This window comes from Dromiciops gliroides, chromosome 1 (assembly GCF_019393635.1).
Source record: "Dromiciops gliroides isolate mDroGli1 chromosome 1, mDroGli1.pri, whole genome shotgun sequence".
Classification (NCBI taxonomy): Eukaryota; Metazoa; Chordata; class Mammalia; order Microbiotheria; family Microbiotheriidae; genus Dromiciops; species Dromiciops gliroides.
This window is the reverse complement of record NC_057861.1, coordinates 671,186,416-671,214,408: the sequence shown is the minus strand read 5'-3', so window position 1 is coordinate 671,214,408 and position 27,993 is coordinate 671,186,416. Positions and strand designations below refer to the sequence as shown.

Here is a 27,993-nt window from a genome sequence, read left to right as displayed (position 1 = left end):
ACCCCGCCCTTTCCGGTTACCCACCTGTGTCAGAGGTCAGCAGTGTTGAAGGGTGCTCCTTGGGGGCTGCGGGGTAGGCAAGCTGGCCTGCTGGGGCCTGTGCCACCTTCATGATGCGCATCTCCACCTTGCGGGGCCCTTGCTCCAGGATGTTGATTTCCACCAGGATGCCCAGGGCTGCAAACATCTCTTGGAAGCGAGTGGTCGCCTGGCGGGCCTCGCTGGCGGTCTCAAACCGAATATAGATATAGCGGTCGTCTTCCCGGTAGGTTTGCCGGTCACAGGGCTCCTCCAGCTCCACACTGCCCTCCTCTGCACTGAGGAAAAGCTCCTCATCCGACACTTCGGCGGCGGCCTTGGTCCGGAAGAGACGATGCAGTCTCCGGGCGGCCTGACGGAAAGCGTCGTCCACTTCACTGCCTGACGAGCTCTCCGCCTCACTCTCGGCTCCGCTGGTCACTGCGGCCCCCGTCACCGTTACCTGGGCGCTGTGGGAGATGCGGCCAAACTTGTTGGTCACCTGGCAGGTATAGCAGCCAGCATCACTGACCTCGAGGGCAGTGACCAGCAGGGAGCAGGTGCCGTCCCCATAGTTGTCAATGTGGTAGTGCCGTCCATCTGTCAGCTCGACTCCGTCCTTAAGCCAGCAGGTCCTCACGTCGGTCTTGCTGACGGCCACACACTCCAGGTGCAGGGAGCCTCCCGCTTCTACCACGATGTCCCTAAAAGTCTCGCGGAAGCTGGGACCCTCTTGTTGCTTCATCACCTTTCTCACTTTGTAGCCCTTGAAAGCTGCCTGTATTTTGATAGCGGCTTTATCCAAAGAGGGGTCCTCCAGAATCTCAGCCGTCAGGTCGCCAGGCAGTTTAGGGGGGGCCGTGGGCTCAGCCTCTGCCTGCTCCCACGGTTTCCTGGGCTTTCCTGCACTAGCAGCCCCGGGGACCCTGGCCTGACTCCCAGGCTTCCCTGCCTTCTTGAGGTAGCCGACAAGGGACGGGGTGCCAGCCCGGGACTCGTCGTCAGAACTGGTGTGTGAGAGGTCGGCCTCGCCAGTGCGGGCCAGCTCATCGGGAGTGGAGTAGCCCTCGGAGAAGTCCTGCACGGCTTCCTCTACTTCTCTCCGGAGCCTCTGCAGCCTCTCATCCTCCTCAGGCAGCTCGCTGATGGAGTCCAGAGTGGGCTCCCGGCTCATGCGGCGCTTCTTGGCGAGAGCCTCCCACAGCAGATGCAGGTCACCCTCCTGGGCTGCCTCAGGGGGCAGGCTGGGCTGGGCAAGGCCATCCAGCAAAGCTTCTGCCTCCGGGGACTGGGTTGCTGTAACTGGGGAGAATAACCACAGGGAGGGCGGAGTCAGTCAGCAGGAAGACCCCAGCCAAAGCATCCCAGAACGTGAGGTCAAGTGTCTACAATCAACACTGTTCCTCTTTTCAGGAAACTACCCAAATCGTGTTACCAATGGAAGGAGTGTATGCCTTATTCTTTTGGATCATGTCTTATTTTCCTTTTGGGTCCCTTGTAGATCTTATGCACTCAACAAAACTTTGTTGAATTGAATGTATCGAAATAACACCATTATCTCCTTATAGAGGAGGAAACTTTCACTCCATTAAATCCCATAAACTTTTTAATAAAGCACCTACTGTGGAAAGCTCATTGTGCTCAATGCTAGAGGCGATAGACAATTTAGACCTGACAAGGTTCCCGACTTCAAGGAGTTTATGGTTGAAAAGAGGGGGTAAGACATTCAATTCAAAGTCAACAAGCATTTATTAAGTGCCAACTGTGTACAAAGCCCTCTGCTGGGGATGGGAGCAGCTCATTTTAGATATAACATGGTCTGTGACCTCTCCTAACTCACAGCGTAATGTAATATGTCACATTAACATTAAACTATTTTTTCCAAAAGGATACATGATAAGTGTAACAAAGAAGTCAAAACCAAGTGCTAATTGAAGTCCTCGGGTGGGAAAAGTCATGCCTTGGGGGAGGATGGGAGAAGGAAGCATTTGAGCTGGACTTGAAAGGCGTTAATGTTCACCAGAAGCAGAAAGGGAGGGCACCCCAGGCATAGGGAATAGAGTGAACAGTCACGGAAAGTGCAGCTGGGTGGCACCTCAGGCATTGCTGGCTAGCTGGGGTGGAGAGTGTTGGAGGGATGCTAGCAGGGTTTTTTCTTTCAACATTTTTGGGAACCTTTTCCTGTATCTCTTCTTTGCCCCTATCCATGTCTATTTCTTCTGGTAGGCTACAAACTCTTTGAAGGCAGGGACTGCTATTGTTCCGTTTTTGTCTGTCTGGTGACTAGCACAGTGCCTTCCCTCTGCATAATAACTGCTTAAGAAATTAAATTGAGTCAAATAAGGTTGGATAAGTAGAGTGGCACCAGATTGGTGAGGGGCTTAAAGACTAGGCTAAGGAGTTTGGATCTTAGCCATAGGGAGCCAAGGAGTCGGGATGTGACCAGATTTATCCAGATTTATCCAGAAGGAAGATACGTTGGGTAGTGAGAATGCTGGAAACAAAAGAATGTCATGAATCTGGGGACCCTTCCTGGAGAAGATGGTCTTGAGTTAACATTGAAAGAAGGGCCAAAGCTATGGATCTTCACAATGCCCCCCTAGAATGCACCAGTGAGACAAGTAGGTGGCACAGTGGATAGAATGCTGGGTCTGGAGGCAGGAGGACCTGCATTTTAATGTGGCCTCAGACATTTACAAGCTGTATGACCCTGGGCAAGTCACTTAACCTCAATCTGCCTCAGTTTCTTCATCTGTAAAATGGAGATAATAATAGTACCCACCTCTCAGAGTTGTGAGAATCAAATGAGTTAATATTTGTAAAAGCACTTAGCATGGTGCCTGATGCATAGTAGGCACCATACAAATGCTTATTCCCTTCCTTTCTCTTAACGTCCCTATTTCTGTCAAGTGTACCATTGTTTTTCCAGTTAGTTTCTTTAACCTAGGGATCAACTTTGACTCTTCACTCTCACTCACCTTTCACATGTAATCAGTTGCCAAGTTTTGTTAATTTCATCTTTTTCAACGTCTTAAATCCGTCCCCTTCTCTCTACTCAGCATAACCACCCTAGTCCAGGACCTCATCACCTTCAACTTGAAGTATTGAAATCGCTTCCTAATTGGTCTCTCTTCATCCAGTCTCTCCTCTTTCATATCTTACCTCCACAAACCTGCCTGATCGACATTCCAAAAGTGTAGGTTTGACTGACCATGTTACTCCCCTTCCCAAGAAGCTTCAGTGGCTCAGCTCAAGAGTCAGCTCCTTCAAGAGGCCTTTCTTGATTCTCCCCGTTGTTCGTGTCTCTCCAATTACTGAGCATTTCTCTTTTGCATATCGTGTATTTTACTTATATTTGACTGTTCTGTATCTCCACATTAGAATGTGTAATCTATAGAATTCCATACCTTACAAACATAAGTTTCTTAGTGGCAGAAACTTGTCTCATTTCTGTATTTTTATCACTAGTGACTAGCAGTGCCTGGCACAGAGTAGGCACTTAATAAATGCTTGTTGATTGATGGATGATACCTCGTGGTGGTGTAGATGTGATCCCAGATTCTCTAGAGCAATGCCAGAAAAGCATAAGTTTTTGCTTTGGGTTTTTTGTTTTGTTTTGCTTTGTGAAGCAATTGGGGTTAAGTGACTTGCCCAGGGTCACACAGCTAGTAAGTGTCAAGTGTCTGAGGCCAAGTTTGAACTCAGGTCCTCCTGACTCCAGGGCTGGTGCTCTATCCATTGTGCCACCTAGGTGCCCCAAAGCATAAGTTTTTGAAAGATCTACCTCATTGGACAAACCATGAGGTATCATCCTAGTAATGACAGACTGATTCTGCTATTCTAGGACCAACCTAGCTAAGAATGGACAGACTCATCACCATGAATTAGGTTGATCGCTTGGTGAGGAATTCTTTGGTCATAACAACTCATGAGTCAAACATTTGAATCCGGTTCCTCTGACTCAAGAGCCAATGCTTCTCCATCATCCATAGGAGAGGTCAGAACGACCTCAAGAAGCATAGGGATTGGCCCCAAAGGACATTGGTGGAGGACAAAGGACATAGAGGTACTTGGTAGAATGGGATGATCCACGGGCTAAGAGGCAGGAGAATTGGTTTTTAGTCCTAATTCTCCTCCTGACTCACTCTAAGACATTAGACAAGTTACTTCTATTCTGTGGTATTCAGCTCCTCCATCTGTAAATAGGATCACTAATCACAGACTAATGTCTACCTCATAGGCAAATGGTGAAGACAAATGTCAGTATGTTGGGCAAAGATTAATCACCTTATGTTATAGATGAATAAAACTGATTCACAGACAGGGAAATGACTCACTCAAGGTAACATGGTGAGTGGGAGAGGTGAGGCTAATAGTTAGGTCTTCTGATGTCCTACCTCCAAGTTGTGGCAATAAAACCCACATGGATGGCAGTTCAGCTCAGATGTCATCTACCCATAAATCTTTCTCTGGTCCTCCTCAAACAGAATTGATTCCTTCTCACTTTGTCTTTTAATGTATCTTCACATTCCTTGCATCACTGTAATTTTGGTTCATGTGTTATCTACTCTATGGGGCCATGATCCCAATGAAAGCAGGGACCATGCCAGCTTCTTTGTATCCTCCCCAGCCCCTACCATAGTGTTTTGCACATGGTAGGGAGGGAAGAAGGAAATGATCATTTAATTTATTAAATACTTACTATATGCTGGGCACTGTGTGAATATTCTCTCATTTGATCTTCACAACAGCCCTGGGAGTTAGGTGCTATTAATTTAACAGATACCCATTAAATATGTGCTGAATGCATGAGTGAATGAATGAACTCATAACTGAGTGAATGGACAACTGAATGAAAGGACAAATGTATGAGTTAATACATGGAAGAATACATGTGTACATCAAATGAATGAATGAGTAGACTAACAAATGTCTGAATGAGCAAATGAATGACTGAATAAAATTCCTGCATGCTTCTGTAACATATAACCTGCTTTTGTTTCCCTCCGTCACCCCACCCCTACCCTGAGACATACCTTCAAAAGATGCAGCAGCAGGGGTTTTGTTGCTAGTGGAACTACAGGTGTAGGAGCCTTGGTCATCGGGTCGGAACCCATGGATCACTAATGTTTGCTTCTTGCCATTAGAGATGAGCTCATAGCGGTCCCCAGGCTGGATCAGTTCATTCCCTTTCCTCCAGGTCACCTCATGGATCTCACCTGCCACCTCACACTCCAGACGAGCTTCCTCCCCGACCACCGTCAACTTGCTTACAGAGGTTGAGGTGGTTGCCTCTAGAGGCTCTGCAAGGAGACATATAATCAATGGTGTTGATACCATGGATGATGCCCCTAGGGAAGTCCCTGTATCATATGGGAGGGACCTCAGTCTCTCAGCCAATACTGAACAGACGCTGGTTTTCCCATCTATGGAAGAGTCAATGTAATTTTCACCTTGTTCACTGGAATATGGTGAAGGACAAATATCAAGAGGAGTGGCCTATTAAGTGTTTGGGGGCACATATGGATTGGGGAATACTTCCCTCCCTGTGGCAAACACCATTGTTGGCCTTCATTGGTCCATACCACTGGATGATAAGACCACCCTCTGATTCCAAACCCAATGCTATTTCCAATACATCACTCAGTCCCCCCATTGTACTGAGGAGAAACATGCCCTCCCCCTCAAGAGAATGGCTTTCTGAGGGTGGGGATCAAGTACCCTATCCAGTCTCTTCTTCAAAGCTCTAGCTCCCAAGATTTTTTTTTCTTGCTCCTGAACCCAGGAAAGAGTCTGATCAGTTTATAGGTTAGATGACTGTCTGGCTAAGAGCACAGGAAAAAACATTAGCCTTTTGACTATGGCACCAAGAATAAGTCAGGAAAGCAAGATATCCAGGGACTGCTACTCAACATGCCCCAAAACAGAGACCAGGAAGAATTTTAGAGTCTTGGATTTGAGATCATTAGGAGGAGAGAGAGATTGGCCAGAAGCTGAATTCTTCTCATAAGACTCCAGAAGACTAAGACTAGAAGGAAAATCAAAGAATTGTTTGGTCTGGGATTATTAATTCAGGAAGGTGGGATTATTGTTATTTTCATTTTATGGATGAAGTAACTGAGTTGAGTTCCCTTAGGTTTACACTGCAAATATGTGGGATTTAAACTGGGGCAGAGTTGGGATTTAATAGAGTGCTGGGACTGGAATAGGGAAGGCTTTTCTTCCTGAGTTCTAATTCAGCCTACTAGCTGTGTGACCCTGGGCAAGTCACTTAACCCTGTTTGTCTCAGTTTCCTTATCTATAGAATGAGCTGGAGAAGGAAATGGCAAACAACTCCAATTTTTGCCAAGAGAACCCCAAAAAGGGCCATAAAGAGTTGGACATGACTGAAAAACAATTAAGCAACAATAACAAAACTGGTATAAAGAGGAAGGAGGAGGAGAGAAGAGGGCAAATAGGACAGAGAGAAGGAGAAAAAGGGAGGACGAGGAGGGTTGGGAAAAAGAGGGATGGAAGGCAGAGGAAGGTCACTCACCAAGTTTCACTGTCTGAGGCAGGTGCACAGGCTCTCCTACGCCCGCCTGACCCACAGCAGCAATCCGGAACCGGTAGGGCTCCCCAGGGACCAGGTCGCTCACCACACACTCAGTGCCTGGGACAAGATCTTTATGACATGACCGCCACTCGCCTGTTGCTGTTTTCATTTCCACTCTGTATCCGAGCAGGCCAGCACCTCCATCGCTCCCTGGTGCTGCCCATGACAAGGTCACCGAGCGGCCACTCTGTTTCACAACCTCAGCATCTTCGGGAGGGTCAGGGACACCTAGAGGTGACAGAGAAGAGCATGTGAGGTGGGTCGTCTTCAGGGCTTCAGTGACCAGGGCGCCTGGGGAGGAGCACAGCAGAACCTTTTGAGCGGGAGTCCCATTTTCAGTGGTGTCTGACTCTATGTAGCCCCATCTGGGGTTTTCTTGGCCAAGATACTGGAGTGGTTCACCATTTCCTTCTCCAGCTCATTTTGCAGATGGGGAAATGGAGCCAAACAAGGTGAAGTGACTTGCCCAGGGTCACACAGTTAGTAAACGTCTGAGGCTGGATTTGAGCTCAGGAAGATGAGTCTTCATTTATTTGATGATGATAATTAGAGCTGATTAGAGCTGTTTTTTTAAAGTCACAACATGCTATATAAATATGAACTACTATTTTTATTTCACTATTAAGCTATTATTCTGGAGACTGGAAAGAAATTTTAACTAAACAAGGCCTGACAGCTCAGAAATCTGGCTGAGATACCATTTGTACGGGTATTCCACTACAATTTGGAATTGATAGGGCACCTGTAGGAAGTGTACAGATGTGTAGGGAGGCTGTGAGAGGAGGGGAACAAAAGGGAACATGCATTTACATATGGCCTACCATGTGGCAGGGACTGTGCTGAATGCTTTACAAAGATTGATCTTCACAACAACCTTGTGAGGTAGGTGCTATTTATTATTCCCATTTTACAGTTGAGGAAACTGAGGCAGACAGAAGTCAAGTAGCTTGCCTAAGGTCAGACAGCCAATAAATATCTGAGTTGGGATTTGAATGCAGGTCTTCCTGATTCTAGGCCCAGAGTTCTAACCACTGTGCTACCAGCTGCCTCTGAAAGAGGTTGTGTGGAGGCACTAACTTACTGATTCAGCACTGATTCTTTTTTTTTTTAATTAATTAATTTTTTAAAATGTGTTTTTAGCACTGATTCTTGGGGTTTTTTGGTTTGGGTTTTGGTTTTGGTGGGGCAATGACAGTTAAGTGACTTGCCCAGGGTCACGTAGCTAGTAAGTATCTAGTGTCTGAGGCCAGATTTGAACTCAGGTCCTCCTGAATCCAGGGCCGGTGCTTTATCCACTGCACCACTTAGCTGCCCCCTAGTCCCTGCTCTCCTCTATCCCCCAAGCCTTGTATCTTAGTGTCTCTTCTCCCATTCAATGGAATTTGTCTTAAGTACTCATATTATTTTCACATAAAAAGTTACAACATTGATCTGAAGGGGACCTTTTATTCTGCTTGCTCTAAGCACCAAAACTGTTAGTTACAGCTCTGGTAATTGGGTCCACCTGTTTCTGGGAAAATACTTTCTATTTCATGCCTGGGACAGAGAAAGAAGGAAGGAAAAAAGGAGTAAGTAAGTATTTATTAAGCACTATGTGCCAGGAACTGTGTTAAGGACTTTACAAATATTTATTTCATTTGAGGCTCTTAATTAATGCTCGTTGAGTGACTGACTGAAATCAAAGCTGAGGACTGCTATCCATTTATGGAAACTTGGACCAATAAAGTTGATAGAAACTGGTTTTATGTTATCACTAGAAAGACAAATTTTAATAGCTAAGAGTCTATGTACTTTGCCATGATTATAAATATTGTCATTATGATAAATAAAAATCCCCACTGTCTACACACAAATGGATTTCTGATCAAAGTCTATTATAAAAAAAATGTGGATTCTGTGGGTTGGAAGGGTTGAAAGTGATTTAGTCCAAGCTCCCCAATGGCCTAGTGAGTCCTTAGTAGGAAAACCTCCATGTTGTCATTCATTATGGATCTTTTTTTTTTCATATTTTATTTTGTTTTTGCTTTTTTTTTTTGTGGGGCATTGAGGGTTAAGTGACTTGCCCAGGGTCACACAGCTAGTGTGAAGTGTCTGAGGCCGAATTTGAACTCAGGTCCTCCTGAATCTAGGACTGGTGCTTTATCCACTGCACCGCCTAGCTGGCCCCATGTAGTCATTCATTATAATTAAAGGCCAGTCATCTTTGGGGTTTTCATGCTTCCAATTAGCTCATGGCTGATCCCTGGGCTTAGAGCAGGTTCTCAGCACTAGAGACCTGAAGTGTACTACCTCAGAAATAGCCCATCCCCGGATGTCTCCAAGCAGAGGCTGAACGACCACTTGTTATATTATAGTGGCTTTCTACGATAGTGTGGAGAGTGGGGCCTAAACTCAGTGCAGTCTGAGGCCCCTTCTATCTCTGAGCTCTATGACTATGAATTAAATGTGCTGCCTGGGTTCCCCATCTTCGAGAAGTCTCAAGGGGGCAGCTAGGTGGCACAGTGAATAAAGCACCAGCCCTGGATTCACCAACCTCAGACAGTTGACACTTACTAGCTATGTGACCCTGGGCAAGTCACTTAACCCTCATTGCCCCAGAAAAAAAGAGAAGTCTCTAAGCAAAGGGGGTGTGTGCCCTCTGGGATATACAGGTTGGATTAGGTGACGTTGAGGTCCCTTCTAATTCTGAGGTCCTGTGGCTTCTTTTTGTTCATCACTATGGGGTGACTGCATCCTTCTTCCTCCCACTTACTGATCACGGTCAGCTTGGCTGAGGTGACAGCATCTCTGGCTGCGAAGGTCACCTCCCCGGCGTGGTGGGGCTGGGCATTCCTGAGGAGCAAGACGTGGCGGCTGCCATTAGCTTGGATCACCCAGTCCTCATCTGGCTGGATTTCGACGCCGTTGGTGTACCAGGTCACCTCACTGACAGGGACTGTCTCACTGAGCACACAGCCAAAGGTGGCCTTGGTGCCAACCTTGACCTCCGTATCAAGCAAGGACTCCAGGAATTCCAGACGCCAGCCTAGGGTGAAAATATACTTTTAGATGTTGCTGGCAGGAGCAGAACTGGTCCACACTCAGCCCTTTAGAGCTTCAGGTGAGACAGCTGGACAGAAAGGGGTATCTCTGCACATGTGTACATTTTGGGCCCTAATGGTATTTCTCCTAGAAGAGAGACCCCTAGAAGGCAGTCCTGAGCTTGGGAAAGAACCTACCCAATTCATGAGGATTCAAGGATTTGTAGCTAGTAGAGGGAAGTTGCCTCACAACCTGTTTGGCCACAGACAAGAATGCCATTTCTTTTACACTAACACACTCTGGCATAGGCCCAGCTGGATAGTGATGGCTAGACAAGAATATGGAACAAAGAGTTATGGATTTAGACAGGCTAACAGGCTCTGGTGACCTGGTGTGCCTGTATCATGATTGGGTGTGTCCATATGGCCAGCCAGGATAGGTTGACTGGGAGGGGAATGTTTGAGTGCAGCTTAAATGTGTCTGTATTGCAATACAATCTGTATGTGAAGCTAACTAGTGTATTTTTTTTGGATCAGGTATGTCTGCACAGGTTGTTGGTGTGTGAATGTTGGTCTTAGGCACGTAGGTATGTTTGTATTGGGTGTGTCTACTATCTAGCTGGTGTGTCTGGGAATTTGTGAATTACCCCTAGATGCCACTGAGTAGGTTGGCAGCATTGACTTGGTGCATGGACCACCTGGACTATCTTTTACCTCAGCCAATCACAACCTACCCAAGGAGCCAAAAGCATCTCTCTCTCTCTCTCTCTCTCTCTCTCTCTCTCTCTCTCTCTCTCTCTCTCTCTCTCTCTCTCCATCTCTCTCTTTCTCTCTCTATCTCTCTCTCTCCTTCTCCATCTCCATCTCCATCTCCATCTCTCTCTCTAACTCCATCTCTATCTCCATCTCCATCTCTATCTCCATATCTATCCATATCTTTCCATATCCATATCCATATCTATATCCATATCTATATCCATATCTATATCCATATCTATATCTATATCTATATCTATATCTATATCTATATCTATATCTATATCTATATCTATATCTATATCTATATCTATATCTATATCTCTCTATATCCATATCTATCTATATCTATATCTACATCTATATCTATCTATCCATATATATACATCTATCTATCTATCTATCTACCTATCTATCTATCTATCTATCTATCTATCTATCTATCTATCTATCTATCTATCTATCTATATCATGATCTAGAGGAAATTACCCATGATTTTTCTGTGGTATTAGGGTCCCTGATCCAGTCTGAGAAATGGAACCAGGAAGGTATATTGAGCCCTACTATCCTGCCTATTTGAAGTGGTTTTCTTTCCCTATCTTTCCCCTACACCAGAACTGGGTGTATCTCTGCCACCCCATCTCTTTTAGAATAATTCCCCCTCTAGATTCAGTAAGAGGCTTCTCTTCCATGTCTAAACCAATTTTAAGGCCCAAGCATCATTCCCCATCTTCTACGTTTTCCTCCTCACCAACCATCATAACTGAAACACATCTCCAAGTCGCCGCAATTGTCCATACCTTTGACAGTCAGAAAAGCAGATGTGACCATATCGTTGGCTAGGAAGGTCACTCGGCAGCTATCCTGGGGGGTCAGGTTCTTTAGCAGGAGCAGGTGCCTCCGGCCATTCTCAAAGTAGACCATTTCAATGTTCTCTGAGGTTCTCACTGGCACATCATCCATCAGCCAGCTATGATTGGCAATCTCTGGTTTGGCCAAATGGCATTCGAATAGGGCCTCTCCTCCTTCCACTGCTTCCACATTCTCCAGGCCCCTGACAATGGTGTTCTTGGCTGAGGTGAAGGAGATACAATCAGATGAAAATTGAGTTCCTTTCTGGCTCAACAGCAGTGTCAGACATCACAATTTAACAGTGATGCTAATTCACACTTCCACTGTGATTTAAGATTTACAGAGCCCCTTCCAAACAACAACTCCTGTGAGGTAGGGTATGAAGGCATTCTCCCCATTTTATGGATGACATTTATTTCTCCTGAAAGAATGTAAACTTCTCAAAGGCAGGGACTTATTCATCTCCATCTTTGTATCCCCAGCCCCTACAATTCAGAGGCACATAATAAATGCTTGTTGATTGATCGACTGAGGAGAGTATCCTCAATCCCTACAACTCAGAGGCACTTAATAAATGCTGGTTGGTTGCCTGACTGAGAAGACTGAGTTTAGAACACAGACTCCCTGAGGACAAAGGATGTTTGCTTTTCATCTTTGTAGCCTCAACACTTCTTACTTGTAGGAAGTAAGCACTTAACGAACTGAGTTTATTGTTGAGAGATTAAGTCTCTTGCCAATGTCACAGAGCTGGCAGAGGTTACCAAGATTCTTTTCACTACTCCCTGTTATGGCTTCCATAGTTTAAGGTTCTAAATTAAGTAATCTACACCTCAGAGCTTCAAAACAGAAGGCACCTGTAATATAATAAGGGTTATGCATAACCCCTCTACCAACTTTGGTAAAAGTGAGCACAGTAGGCATTCACCGAATGCTTGCCTCTCGCCCAGCCCCATCCGAGGGACACAACAGAAGGTAGTTCAGTGTGGTATGTATGGTAGAAGGGGCACTAGGCCTGGAGTCAGGAGTTTGGGGTCTGGGTCTTGGCTCTGACACCTATTGTGTGATGCAGAGCAAACTACTTAAATTCCAAGTCTCAGCTTCAAAGCATCTTAAATTTGGGATAATGATGCTCACATAAGAATCATGACCTGCAAGAGAATCTAGAAATTTTATCTCATTCAAACTAGATAAAATTTTACAGAACAAGAAACTTGAGGCTCAGAGAGGGGAAGCCCGAGATTACACAAGGCCTATAAGGTATCATCTAGTTTGAGGAGGGACTGTGTTTTAGAAAGATTAATCTTCATACATGAGGAGACAGGCTACTTGAAGGCAGGCACTGTTTGGCTTTTGTCTCTCCTTTGCCTACTAGAGTGCTTTCCTTGCATGCTGTAACCATTTAACAAATATTTGTTGAATTGAATTAGTTGTCAAGAGAGTTAAGGGACTTATCCAAGGTCACACAGATGGAAAACAGCATCCAGGACTCAGAAGCAGATCCTCTGACCCCAAATTCATGTTATACCACAGCATCTCAAAGAGATTGAGGGCTGGGAGGTGAAGCCAAGTCTTTGGGCTCCAGGGTAATTGGCTTAAGATTTTGCCATGCTACCATCCCAATGTCACAGGATTGTTGGGAACAAAGTGCTTGGTAACTCTTTTTTGTTTGTTTGTTTGTTTGTTTTGAGGGGCAATGAGGGTTAAGTGACTTGCCCAGGGTCACACAGCTAGTAAGTGTCAAGTGTCTGAGGCCGGATTTGAACTCAGGTCCTCCTGAATCCAGGGCCAGTGCTTTATCCACTGTGCCACCTAGCTGCCCCTGCTTGGTAACTCTTAAAGGAGTATAGAGATGTGAGGCAAATTGAGACCTCATGGCAGGAAAATCTTCCTAACAGAGCTAACCCCCAGTAGAATGGGCTGGTTTGGGGAGGGTTTTGTAGGTTCTCCTCACTGGAGGCCTTCAAGCCAAGGCTAGTAAACTGCTTTCCAAGTAGATTATAGGCAGGATTCTTGTTCTACTATGAACCAGAAGGGTCACTGAGGTTCCTTCTCAGGCTGGAATTATTTTATTCTTATTAATGGCAGACCTGGAATAGAAATCCAGGGCCATTTCCCCTTGGCTGCTGGAGGAACAAAGCCATGGAAGCAGGACTGACTATGTGATGTCAGGCCCCAAGTCCCCTGTGACCTTGTGGAGTCTGTCATCTTCCAGCTTTATATATATCCCAGTACCCAGTATGGTGCCTTAGACACAGTGCACAGGTGGCATCATCACCACCACCACCATCATCACTGCCATAAATCACTAGCATTTATATTACACCAACTATGTGTCAAGGAGGGCAGCAAGGTGGTATAATGGATAGGGTGCTGGCTCTGGAGTTGGGAAGACCTGAGTTCAAATCAGGCCTCAGACACTTACTAGCTGTGTGACCCTGGGCAAGTCACTTAACCCCGTTTGCCTTAAGTTTCCTCATCTGTAAAATGAGCTGGAGAAGGAAATGGCAAACCCCTCCGGTGTCTTTGCCAAGAACTCTAAATGGGGTGGTGAAGAATCAGGCATGACTGAAGAACAACTGGACAACAATGTGTGCCAAGCACTGTACTAAGTGCTTTTGTGAATATTATTTCATTTGATTCTCACAACAACCCTGGCTGGGAGGTGCTATCATGATGCCCATTTTATAGCTCAGAAAACTGAGGCAGATAGAAGTTAAGTAACTTGCAGTTATATAGCTCAGAAGTGTCAGAGGCTTTCTAGGCTGTGATCAGAGTATCCGTGCAGGCCAGCAGTTGAGGCTGAAGGGCAGGTTAGGTGATTTGCCTTTAATGCCCCAGTGAGGACTATGGGGAAGACATGTAAGTGGGAAGGCACAGCACATGGTCAGGAGATAGTGATCTTGGTTTGGCGAAAGGGAAACTTAGACAAAGTAGACCCTATATAAATGCCAGTTATCATCATCATTATTATAATTATAAAAATAATGATTATGTGTCATGTTAAATTGTTTCAGTGGTGTCCTGATTTGGGGTTTTCTTGGCAAAGATCCTGGAGTGTTTTTGCCATTTCCTTCTCCAGCTCATTTTACAGATGAGGAAACTGAGGCAAATAGGGTTAAGTGACCTGCCCAGGGTCACACAGCTAGGAAGTGTCTGAGGCAAGATTTGAACTCAAGAAGATTTTTCTGATTCCAAGCCCAGTTATTCTATCTACAATGCCACTTAGTTGCCCATTATGCACCACAGGTGCTTAACAAATGTTTGTTGAATAAATGGATTCTTTTTAAAATCATGAGGTTTCAGAAGTGGAAAGGATCCTAGAAATTATGGAATCATACATTTCAAGCTGAAAGCGACCTTGATAAGAGGGCATCTTGTTCAACTAGACACAGAATGACCCCATTCTACAGATGAGGACGAGTGAAGTGATACACCCAAAATCACAGAGGGAGTTAGCAGATATAGCAGGATTTTAACCCAGTTCATTTTCTAAATCCTTCTCTCTTTCAAGAGGAGAAAACTGAGGTGCAGGGAAAGGAAATCACTTGCTGAGGATCACACTGATAGTAACAAAACCAGGATGTGAATCCCAGTCCTCTGACTCAAAAGGTAACTTGCTTTCCACTTCATCATCTAGGGTGCCTTGAGAAAGGCATTTATTTCATAATCAAGAGTTCTTTTTCTAACAGATTTTTTTTTGGGGGTGGGGTGGGGCAATGAGGGTTAAGTGACTTGCCCAGGGTCACACAGCTAGTATGTGTCAAGTGTCTGAGGTCTGATTTGAACTCAGGTCCTCCTGAATCCAGGGCCAGTGCTTTATCCACTGCGCCACCTAGCTGCCCTGTTTTCTTTTAATGAACAAAAATCTGCCACCCCTTGTATTCAAGGTCCAGGCCTAAGATGAGGAGGTCTGGTCCCAATTTGTTATGTAATTGGCATGCATTGCTTAATGAATCAATATCCTCAGAAGCTTGAACCTTTGTTTGCTCAGTCATTTCATCTTTCATCCACCACAGTCTGCACTTTTCGTACACTCATCATGAAATATTCTATATTACAGTTATCCATGTAAATGTCCTTTTTCCTTGGGTGAGGGTATGGATGTCCTCCTTGACAGCAAGAACCTTGCCTCACACAAACAGTACTCTTCACATGGTACATTTAATAAATGTAGCCCAAGATCTGAAACCAGGACAGACACACAATACCTCATCCTTTACCTCTACCATAACTCCTACTATGTTAGTATAATCTCTTAATCTCTCAGATCCTCAGGCTTCCTATCTGTAAAATGGGCATGTGCCTAAGTATCCCAAAGGGCTGTTATGAGAAAAGCACTTTGAAACCTCAAAGTGCCATATAAATTTAAGTTATCATTACTGGCCATGGAATGAGTTTATGCCCTGAGGAAGGTCCCTATGGATCCTGGGAAATAAAAGGGCTGGATAAAGGAAGAGGTGATGTTTAAGATGTACCAAGAGGCTAGTTGGTATCATGTTCAGGAAATCTCCTTGTTGAAAAGGAGTAGTAATATAAGGCCCACTACTCTTTTGGGGGGGCAGGGCAATGAAGGTTAAGTGACTTGCCCAAGGTCACACAGCTAGTAAGTGTCAAGTGTCTGAGGTTGGATTTGTACTCAGGTCCTCCTGAATCCAGGGCTGGTGCATTATCCACTGCGCCACCTAGCTGCCCCCAAGGCCCACTACTCTTAACCTTTAAGGGCTATAAAATGATTTCCTCACAACAACCTTGTGAGGTGGGCAATACAAGTATTATTATCTTCATTTTACGGATCAGGGAAATTGAAGTTTGGTGGATAGTTGAATCTGGTGGCTTTTGATGGCTTTCCAGGTTCTAAGCCAGAAGAGATGAGAACAATTCAGCTCACACTTAGGAGAGTCTAAAGTCAGTTGTTGGTAATTTCTGGGTCCCCTTTAAACTTACCCGTCTTTCAAAATTCCCTGTTTCTGTCAAGATTACCACCATTGTGCTCATTTTACACATTCCCAATCTTAGTATTATCTTTAACTTTTCATTGTTGGCACAACTGCCAGCTTAGTTCAGGCCTCCATCACCTCTTTTTTGTTTGTTTTTTCTTTTTGGTGAGGTAATTGGGGTTAAGTGACTTGTCCAGGGTCACACAGCTAGTAAGTGATGTGTCTGAGGCCAGATATGAACTCAGGTCCTCTTGAATCCAGGGCCGGTGCTTTATCCACTGCGCCACCTAGCTGTGCCCCCCCCCATCACCTCTTGCCTAGACTGTTTCAAAATTCTTCCACTTGGTTTCCCTACCTCAAGTCTCTCACCATTCCAATCCATCTTCCATAGAGCAACCAAAATGACTTTCCTAAAAAGAAGGTCTAACCATGTGATCTAAATGCCATTGGCTCCTCATTAACATGAGGAGAAAATATCTACTTAGCTTTTGAATCCTTTTACAATGGAGTCCAACCAAGCTTTCCAGTTTTATTATATAGTGCACCTCTTCCCATATGCCATGGTCTAGCCAAACGGGCCTTCTTGCTTTTCTTCACATTCTATCTTCTTTTCACTGGCCATCCCTCATTCCTAGAATGTTTTCTTTCCTCATAGAATCCCTCTTCCTTCAAGAGAGCTCAAGTACCACCTTCGACATAAAACATTTGACTACTCTTCCTAATGACTAATGTCCTCCCTAAATTATTCTGGGTTCATTTTGTATTCAATCTGTATATATTTATATATGTATGTATTCTCTCCCCTGATAGAATGTAAGCCCCTTGAGGCTAGGGACTTATTCCTTTTTATTTTTGTATACCCATTGACTAGCATAGTGCTTGGCACATAGACAGTGCTTATTAATACTTATAGATTGAGTGATTGATGCCTTGAAAACCATCATTCCAGTTCCCTACATTTTCATAATATTTTAGCCCCTTAATTTGGCCACTTGTTGCTGTTTCTTTCCTTCTCTGTCTCTTCACCATAAGTCCCTGTCTCTTCCCTTTCCAAACCCTGCTCAAGCTCACTACCTCTAGGAAACCTTCCTTAATCATGTGCATTTAGGAGTGATGAGTAAGGAGGATTTGTGGGCTGGGAAATGCAATGGATTTGGGATCAAAAGACTCAATCTCTGGCTCTGCTACCCAGTAGTGTATGACATTGGACAAGTCATGTACCCCTCTCTGAACCTTAGTTTCTTGATCTATAAAATGGGGACAACAATGCTTGCACAACCTCCCTTACAAGGCTCTCTTGTGAGGAAAGCCCTTTCTAACATTTAAAGCATCCGAGGAATGAACCCATTATTACTGTCCCTTTGTGAAAGGCTGTAATCAAAATTTACTAAGAACAAAGCTTTTGAGAAGTTCACAAGGACACATGAAACACTGAAATGGCAAGATATGAGCTAGATCATAATACAGTTAGGTGGAATTAGAACCATCTAAATAACTAGAACCCAAGGTTGGATGACAATTGGAGGGAGTGATCTGGCCTAGAGATCCAGTGGAGTGTCCCCAGGGGTGTCCTTGGTCCTGAGCTGTTGAATATTTTTCATCAGTGACTTGTGTCTCTCCCCTTTTTTTTCTCCCCAGCATCTACTCCAGAGCTCTCTGCCTGTGGAAGCATTCAGTCTAAGGAGTTATCTACTCTCCCATTTCACCATCACCATATAGTTAAAACAGCAGATGCTACAAACTAAACCATCCAAAATTATAGGAAAATAAGATTTTGGAGCCGAAAAAAATGTCATCTAGGTTAACCCCTTCATTTTACAGATGAGGAAACTAAGGCTTATAGATATTAAGTAACTTGCCCCAGGTCATATAAATAGAAAATAGCAGAACTAAGGGGATTTGAACTCAGGTCTTCTGACGCCAAATCCAGCTAGGGAATGGTCAGCCTTATCCTCTTTCCTCCCTCCTGCCCTGTGGTGGGCTTCTTGCCTGGCCAGCTTGCAGGCATGCCTCACCTTGGACGTCAAGCAGAGCCACCACTCGGGTGCCCTCCGCTTCACAAGAATAGACTCCGCTGTCACGGGGGAGGGCAGGTTTAATGGTTAGCTTGGCTACATTCCAATCCTGCTCAACAATGACGCGCTGCCCGTCGGCACGGACCTCCTGCTCATTGATCTTCCATGTGGCCCGTATGGGCCGGGAATACTGGCATATGAATTCGGCCATGCTGTTCTCCTCGACGGTCAGATCTTTCATGGCACTGACCACTTCAACGGTGGGATCTGTCGGCCAATATGTCAGGAGGACATGCATTAGTAGGGTGGGGTAGCCACCTCCCTCCCCCCTCCATAGAGACAACTGTAAATAATGGGGAGCCCTGTGCCTGGCCATGGTTAGTGAGTTTAGTAGCAGAGTGAGCTAGCCGCAAGCTCTAAGCATGCGCGTGGGCAGAGTTACTAAGGATGTGAGGTGGTGCCAAATAGCCTTCTGGACTAGGGGAGGGGCCCACAGAACCTCCAGATGGGGGGTATGTAATTTACCAATTCCTCCTACACAAGACTCTTCCCAGCTCTCCAGGAAAAGTCAACTCAAATATATTCCCTCTTGCAGGGCATTGGGCACAAGGGTTTTATAAAATCTATTACATTTCTTAGGGTATCATTCAGAACTTGGCATATTTTGAAAGACGCCTTCCCCGGTAAACTCTAATATCTTCCAGTTGTCTTACTGTTCTTTACCTTATACCAACATGCATTCTGCTTCAGCTTTGCTGTGACCCTAAAGTGACCAATCCCACAAAGGACTCTCAGGGGAAAATTGAAATTCTGGATCTATTTGAGATGGAACTACAGTCTGTCTGGTTGGCCTAGGGCATTCAAGACTGCAACCTCTGAGGTAGGCATGGCCTTTGGGAAAAGGCAACGTCCTCAGTAGCAAACTTCAGACAATCAGCAAACAGCTGAGCCTTTGGTCTTGTTAGGGGAATGGTTTCCCCTTTGTCCAAATCTCCACAGTGCTTGCCTGAAATGACCCAGACATACATGAGAAGTGGGGCTTGTGTGCACACATTCAGTAAAAACAAACCCAGGACAATCCTCTGAATGTCTTCTCTGGCTAGAAGATGGCAGACAGAGAAATGACAGAAGGAAAGGAATCCAGGACCTCAGCAGCAGCTCCCTTGTACATTCGGTCTGTTCCAATAATCATTGTCGTATCTGCACTGTCCTAAATTCTGCAGCTGCACAATAACTTCAGCTAGATAATGCCAAAGGCTTATTTAAAGCCCTAGTCCTCCAGTTAATTACTCCCTGCAGGGATCCAAAGCCTGTTTGTTCCCAGCTTCCCTGCATCCTTTGCTGCTGCCAACAAGATGAAATACCACATAAGCTCATTAGCTGATCTACCAGAGGATGGAGGCCAAAGGGAGGATCCTGGAAGGCTGCTCTCCATGGTCCTCAGATAGGAGCAACTGACAACCCCGAATTTTCTTAGCAGAGCTGGGTGAATCAGATGGGTCACCTGGGCTGGCCAAGCATGAACCTATGTGTCCCAAGCCTGAAAGAAGTCAGGTTAGGACTGATGGACACCAGGCACAAGGCTTCGGGAAAATGGAATGCATTTTCTTGCTTTTTTCCTTTCTTTTGTATGGGGTTTCTCTAGGTCTCTGGGCCATGGCATAGGACAGGACATAGGGTATTTTCTGAGAGAAAGTACTTTGTTTTTTTAACTAAGGGAGCCTAGATACCAGGATGCCATAATGGTAGATTAAAGGGGTTGTGCTAGGGCATACTTTTTTGTAAAAAGTATTTCATTTTTCAGTTTCACATGCCATCATCTTTTTAAAAAAATGATACTCTGCAACAGAAATGCTTATCATTTTGACTAATATAAATACCCAAATTAGCAATAAAGGACATGTGAAGAAAGATGCTATCTGCATTGAGAGAAAGAACTGCTTGATTGAAGTATGCATGGAATAATTTTACATATATATATATCCATTTGTGTCTAATGCATACTTAAGACCAGACAAACTCTTCCAACCTAAGGAGATCCAAAGACCAATTCTGGGTCCATCTCTATGGCCTAGGGCACAGGGAAACTTATGGGGCTTACTAGACTGGAAGCAGAATGATAGCAGAGCCTGTGATTTATCAAACTTTCTATCTCCTCCACTGACCAGCCCAGAGATCTCTAGCTAGTAGACACTTAATTGTGTCTTAATTTGAACTGAAATGAAGAATGGAATCATATACTTATATACTATTGGATGATGAGAGTCTCTTGCTATCAGGACTATATGGGTAGAGGGCTGAATAATCTTTCCCTATCTGACACCTCAGCCCTACCCACCCAGACAGAGCCCATCACTTGGGATATCCCAAAGCTAACACAACACCATGGTCATCTGCTTCTAAGGTGTGGCTGCGTACCTGTCTTGAGCTACATAGATAAAGTATCTCTTAGGCTCTAAGGCTTAGGGACTCCTCATCCACCATGTGCTTGGTGCTCTTTAAGCAAATATCTGGTAACCCTCCTATTAACACCAACCCTATAGGACATTTTCTGCCCATTCAGCCAAGAGCCAGTGTGTTTGGATTTCTGTGGGCCATGTTCAAATATGTATACAGAACTTTCTATGTTCCCACTTTCCCTGTCTTTCCCTTTATCTAAATCCTAGCAATTCTTTAATGCTTAGCTCAAGTCTTTCTTAAACCAGGAAGCCTTCTTTGGCCATCCCAGATCACAGTGATTTCCTTCATCTCAGAATTCCTATGTTATTTATAATAAGTGCTGCATAACAAAATATTTTACCATATTCTGTTCCATCTGAGTAGAACAAACATTTCTAGGTAGGAATAGAAACCCAAGATGGATAGCTTTTAGCTATTGATAGCTATGTTTAAATTATTCCCATCCTGGGTCATTTAATGAACTGACATATGTCCCTGCTGTACCACTGTTGGTGATCTTTAAGAGACTGTCAATAGGTGTGTTGTCACAAGTGTGAAGAAGAGTAAATGTCCCCCAAAAGGGAAGAGAGTGAAGTCTGCTAGCTATAGCTCAATGAGCTTGATTTCAATTCCTGATTAAAGTCTAGAAAAATGTTATTAAAGGGATGATACGTGAGTTCTTAGAAAAGGAAGCAGTGATTGCTAAAAACCTGAGAAGCTTCACTGAGGACAGGTCATGCACAACTGAGTTCATTCCCTTCTAAATCATGGTTATTAGACTGGTAGATCAGAGGAATACAAAGACTTAGCATACCTATGTGCCAACAAAGCATGTGACACAGTCCCTCATACTATATCTGTGGACAAGATGGAGAGATGTGGGCTCGATGCCAGTGTACTAATGTAAACTTAGACTTGGTCGAGTGGCTGGACACATAGAAGAGTAATTAATGATTCCATGTCAATCTTGAAGGAGGTCTCTAGGGCAATGGCCCAGGGATCTGGGTTGTTTTTTGTTTTTGTTTTTTTTGTCTTATGGTGTTCAACATTTTTACCAGTGGCATTAATGGAAAAAGGCATGGGTAGCATTCTTGTCAACTACTAATTTAAAAGGTAGATGACCTCTTCCTGGGGACCTTGCTCACACATGAGGTTGGACTAGATGGCCTTTGAGATCCCTTCCAACTGTGACATTCTAGGATTAGAAGATTTCTACAGTTCCTTCCAGCTCTAAAATGAAGAGTCCCATGATCCCATGATAAAAGGCAGTAGCTGCTGGGGATCCAGATGGAATTGGTCGTCCCATTCTCACAGGGTCATTTGTGTTCAGGGAGATTGGTGGGCTCCTCTCTAGAAACTCATGCAAGGTTATGTTTCTCAGGCACCTTCGTGTCTGCAGTATTGAGGGATTGGCACCAGTCTTCATTCATGCGGAACCTTGTCTCTTTCAGAATTGTCTTTCTGCCCCATGAGAAGGGATTTGTCTGTATGATTCCTGAGAAGGGCAAGTTCCTAGGTGAAGAAGAGTCTTCCTAAGAATCAGTGCAGCAAACTGGGGTGATGAATTCAAACAGATCGGAAAGGGCCAGTCGTTGATGAAACTGACCAAGGAGGGCAGTGGATGGCCTCTTGTCTGAGATAGCAGCTCTGCAGCGCCGACCAGAGTACACCACCAATACTGCACCACGTGTTTAAGCCAAACTGCCCTTCATCTTTCTGATGTCCTTATCTTAGGCTGGTCCACGTTATACTTATTATGAAGTTATCGCATCTTTGCGAATATCTTTCATTCCACTCTGAGATGTAGAAGTGACTCTGGCTTCTTAAGGGTGAGGAAGGTGGAGTCAGGAAGAGCTGAAGTCAAATCCTGTCTCTGGTGCTTACTAGGTGTTTGATCCGGAGCAAGTGATGTCACTCCTCTAAGCCCAGGTTTCCTCTTCTGTAAATAAGGGATAGCAAGAGCATCTCCCTCCCAGGGTTGTTATGAGCATCGAGTGAAACATCAAATATAAAGTGCTTTGTGAGGGCTATGTAAATGCTAGATAGAATTATTTTTATGACCTTACTGTGTTTCTAAGGTAAAGTTCCAGCCAGGTCCTCCTAAGATAGAATACACGACCTGGACAATGACTGGTAGGCAAGGAGGTTCTTACAGTAACCTGACGCGGAAGCACCAGCACCAAGGCCACTCGGGGGACGAAGGCAGGAGTGGGGGGATCCCCCTCCAAAGCCCAAATACCTTTGATTAATAATTTAGCTGAGGACACGAGGGACCCTGCCCGGAAGGTGATGGTCCCTGAGTCCTGGGGCCCCAGGTCCCTGAGCGTCAAGGTGTGGACTGTCCCGCCGTGCACTGAGATTGAACTGAAGGGACCATCCTGGAGCAGGGTCCCATCCAGCCACCAGCGGGCCCCGCCGATGCCCCCGGCAGACAGCTCACAGGAGAAGGTGGCTGCCTCGCCCACAAAGACGTCCACATTCTGTAAACCACGCACTAGCCGAAATTCCTCTTCTGTGTGACAGAGTGAGAACAAAGGGGAGTATGGGCTGGTGCCTGGCATGTGACCTTTTATACAATAGGCGTTCAATAAATGCTGGTTGGTTGAATGAAGGAAGGAAGGAAGGAAGGAAGGAAGGAAGGAAGGAAGGAAGGAAGGAAGGAAGGAAGGAAGGAAGGAAGGAAGGGGTAATAGGATTATAAACATCTGGGTTTTGACAAGCAGAGCCTTTTTATGAGCTTTACTCGAGGACACTGAAGGTGCATCAATATTTGCACTAAAAACTACGTACGTGGTCAAATATTTATTATCTGTGTTAACAGAGGAATAATAGCCAGGAGAATATAAGTTTTTTGCTCTGCTAGTTCTAAAGACAGGGATTATTTTATTTTTGTCTTTGTGTTTGCAGGATCTTCACACTGCCATACAAATAGTAGGTCCTTAATATATGCTCAGTGAAGTGATACATGGGTGCATTCATTCATTTATTCAACAAATACCTACTAGATTAGCCCAAACAGGGGATGTCCCCAAAGCACTCACATTTGCCTTTGATTTTCACTGTAGAAAGAATTATCTGGGCATCCAATTTGTCTCTAAACTTATTTTGCTTAGGTCACTGTTAAGCTGCCCTTGCCTGCCCGCTCTCTCTCTCTCTCTCTCTCTCTCTCTCTCTCTCTCTCTCTCTCTCTCTCTCACACACACACACACACACACACACACACACACACACACACACACACACACACACACTGCTGATTGCAGGAAGGTGAAGAGATGAGTTGTGGGGACAGTGCCCTGGATTTGAAGTCTACAGCAGACAAGCCCCAAAGTTGATGCATAGAATTCTAGGACTTTCCAAGCTTGAAAGGACCTTACAGGTGATCTAGTTGCTCTAGGTGCTCCTGCCCCACCTCTCTTCTCCCCACCCCTCCCTCCTCCTGTACAAGAATGCCTTCTATATCAGTGCAGTGTCATGGAAAGAACACTGGACCTAAAGTGAGGGGACTTGGGTTCAAATCCCGACTCAAATGTTTACCATGTGATTGTAGGCAGGTAGTTCTTTCAAGCACAGAGTAGGTGCTTCATAAATGCTAGCTGCTATTACGACTGTTATTATCTATACAAGGGCAGGTGTTCGTACTTGCAGGGCCTTCCTTCTTCAAAGACTCAAGGTGATCCATCTGATAGCATCACAAAAATGTGAATTGTTCTTATGAAGAGGGCTCCCTCCTTCCCAAGCAGCTGTTCCCATTATGGTGCAGCTTTAATTATATGGAAGAATATCGAGCCCAAATCTATCTCCCTGTAACTTCCAACCATGGGTGGAAGTTCTGCCATTTGGATCAATCCCAAACAAGTCTGTTCTTGTCTTCTATTTGAAAAGGGCTCACATGTCTCCATTGACCCTTCCCTTTTTTTGCCCCTGGTGGATTGGAAAGACTCAGGAGTTGGACAATTATATCCTGATGCTGCCGTTTGCTGTGTGACCTTGGACAGGTTACTTCCCCTGCCTGGACCTCAGTTTTCTCATCTCTAAAATGGAGACAATAATTCCAGAACTAGTTCTTTCAGAGGACTGGGGAATGAGGATCAAATGAGATCATGGCCATAAAAGGGTTTGAAAGGTTAAAGGGTTTTATCAATACTGGCATAAAAACTACATGTGTGGCCAAATATTTATTATCTGTGCTAGCAGAGAAAAATGGTAGCCAGTAGACTATTTTAAGCATCAAAGGTCTTGGAAACATTAGCTCAGATTATTGTCATTAATCTCCAGTCAAAATGCCTGGAGACTGGGTCAGCTTTCTGTTTCATTTTGTGTAGCCCAGCACATAGCATCGTGCCTAGCACATAGTAGGTGCTTAATAAATGCTTGTGGAGTGATGGATAAGGGTGTTAGTTTTGTTGAGTTGAGTTTGCCTGCCTCTTGAGGCATCCTCTCTGGGTTGGCATTTCATTACTCAGAAGAGTTTACTAACATACGAAAGCAGTGATTTGAACCCATGTGCCTTTTCCTCAACATTAAAAAAGATATGAAGACCGATCTCTAGAGCAGGAGTTCTTACCCTTTTTTGTGTTATGGACCCCTCTGGCAATCTGGTAAAACCTATGGACCCATTCTCAGAAAATGTTTTTAAATTCATAAAACAAGATATACAGGATTATGAAGAAAACTAAATCTACCATTATCAAAATACTTTTTTAAAAAGTTCTTTAAAAAAAAGTTCTTGGACCTCCTGAAAGTGATCCCCTGTTTCAACTCTCTTTTATGCATTATCTTCCTGAATTAGAATGTAAATTCCTTGAGGGCAGGAGTGGTCTTTCTGTTTGTATATATCCCAGGCACTTAGCATAGTATCTGATATATTGGAATCACTTAATAAATCCTTGTTGCTTTGACTTGACTATTCACAGACCCCTTAGGGTAACAGCGTATATACTGGATTCAGAACAGCCTTTCGTTTACCCCACAATAAATGCAAAACAAGATAAAAGAACTTACCACAGTCCATAAACAATTCAGGAAACACATAAGGGACCTTTCTGGGACCTGTGCACCCCAGATAAATAATCCTTGTTCTATATGTATAACTCGTGGTATAGTGGAAAGAGCCTTGGAGTCAGAAGATCTATGTTTGTGTCCTGACTCTGACACTGATTAGCAAAATGGACCCAGAAAAATCACTTCTCTTCCCTGAGCATCAGTTTTCTCATTTATAAAATGGGGATAAAATACATATACCACTTACCTTATCATATTGTTTGGAAGAAGGTGATCTCTTAACCACCATCTGTAATGTATTCCTTACAAGGTAATCGCTAATTGTTGAAATTCTCCTTTTGCTTAAAGAGCCAGCTAAGACTCAATCTCCATGATGAAGCCTTCTCTGATCTGCCTCCCAGTGGATGCTGACCTCTCTCTCCTTAGATTCTTGTGGAATACTTTGGGTGGTTCTTGCCTTTGGCTCCATCACATCATTCCTTGTATCATACTGTTTTTACATGCTATATTCTCCCCACCCATTCCCTGGTAGACTGTAAACTCCTTAAAGTCAGGGATTGTGTCAACTTTCATTTTTTTTTCATCCCCAGTGGGTTTACATGCAGTGGGCTCTTAGAAAACATATGTTTATATTGAATTGTACTACTTAGGAAAATACACTACTCCATGCCAGCAGTTTTTTTAAAGGCCTTGATAAAGAACCTTGTCTATGGTTTATGAAAAGTTCCTAAATAACTAAATTCACTGCTTTCTCCTCAGCTATTTTTTTTTGCAGGGCAATGAGGGTTAAGTGACTTGCCCAGGGTCACATAGCTAGGAAATGTAAGTGTCTGAGGCTAGATTTGATCTCAGGTCCTCCTAAATCCAGGGCCAGTGCTTTATCCACTGTGCCACCTAGCTGCCCCCTTCACCTCAGCTATTTACTAATTTCATATGTACCCACCACCCCACAAGCCTAGACACAATAATCTCTGAGAGAATATTTTTGTTAAAATTCATGATGTATCTTTGGAGGTTGACAACATGGAAAGCAACCACATTCTCCCACAAAATATTCCTCAGTGTCTTGAGTAGACCATTGGTCCAGCCTAAGTGTGGCCTTGGTTATGTCCTTAAATAATCTCAACAGGACCATGTTATCTGCCTAGGCCACTGTAGGACACTGTGCCCTCTGATATCACATCCATCCAAGAACATTGAACATGTGACACTGCCCTTCTTCCCTCCCCAACCCCCACCTCTCACCACCCCAGCCTAACCTTGTATGGAGACGGTGGCTGTGCTCTGCTTGTCTCCCACGATGCAGGTGTAGGCGCCAACATCTTCTGCCTCCAAGGTGTGGATGATAAGCTCAGCCTGGGTGCCCACCTGGCGGATCTCATACTTGGCACTGGCTTTTAGAACCTGCCCTCCTTTTCTCCATTCCACAGGGGTGCCAGGTGTAGAAATTTTACAGTGAAGGATGGCTGTGCCTTGCTCTGTTGAAGTGACATCCTGGAGTTCCTCTTGGAAGTGTACAGGTGTTGCTGCTGGAGGAAATTTCTAGTTCAGTTCATTTCAATGAACATTTGTTCAAAATATCCAATTTGGGGGCAGCTAGCTGGCGCAGTGGTTAAAGCACTGGCCTTGGATTCAGGAGTACCTGAGTTCAAATCTGGCCTCAGACACTTGACACTTACTAGCTGTGTGACCTTGGGCAAGTCACTTAACCCTTATTGCCTACCAAAAAAAACCCAAAAAACAAAACCCAAAATATCCAGTTTGGAATTGGTTTAGATCAGTGTGTCCAAGCTTTTGTTACTTTACAGACTCACAGGCTCAAGAGTTGGTAGGGAATGTTCTTGGAAATCATCTCATCCAAACCCTTCATTTTACATATAACCCATTGCACACTGCCTTCTGCTCTGGCTTATACAGACCAGGTTCAATCTTGGGAATTAAATCCAAAGATTAATGTCTCTTTGGCTTATTATGTCCTTAGGCAAAGTTTGCTCTGGGAAAATCTCTGAATATAGCTCTACTCTAGGTATCCACAAAAGGATCTCCAGATTCTATGCAAGAATTCAAGGTAACAATGTATACACTGAGTATAGGAAAGCTTTTACTTTACCTCATAGAAAATGCAAAACCATTTCAAAAGATTTATAGGAATCCATAAGTAATTCAGGAAGCACATAAAAGACTTGTAATAGTTCCTAACCAATCAATACCATTCCCCTTCCTTTCTTTTGAATTCCACTTTCCCTAGTGTCCTAAAGTCTTCCATAGAACCACCCTGTAGTTCTGACTCCTCTCAGAAGTGAAATAAACTTGGGGCTTCTAATGGGGCTATTCACATTCTTGTGGGTCCCACTT

General features: G+C 44.4%; 1 protein-coding gene across 19 annotated transcripts in view; it reads right to left on the bottom strand.

Moving 5' to 3' along the window:
- Positions 1–27,993, bottom strand: part of OBSCN (obscurin, cytoskeletal calmodulin and titin-interacting RhoGEF) — a 325,223-nt gene that overhangs the window by 122,878 nt on the left and 174,352 nt on the right. For 17 of the 19 annotated variants that reach the window (XM_043975986.1, XM_043975988.1, XM_043975990.1 and 14 more), the window contains 8 exons: positions 26,898–27,167; positions 22,874–23,146; positions 18,196–18,462; positions 11,192–11,464; positions 9,367–9,639; positions 6,555–6,842; positions 5,055–5,321; positions 25–1,320 (listed from right to left, as the gene is read on the bottom strand). In XM_043975986.1, coding sequence (XP_043831921.1) covers positions 25–1,320; positions 5,055–5,321; positions 6,555–6,842; positions 9,367–9,639; positions 11,192–11,464; positions 18,196–18,462; positions 22,874–23,146; positions 26,898–27,167 — 3,207 coding nt within the window. The remainder of the gene's footprint in view (positions 1–24; positions 1,321–5,054; positions 5,322–6,554; positions 6,843–9,366; positions 9,640–11,191; positions 11,465–18,195; positions 18,463–22,873; positions 23,147–26,897; positions 27,168–27,993) is intronic. The other 2 variants (XM_043975987.1, XM_043975998.1) reach the window with 2 other exon arrangements.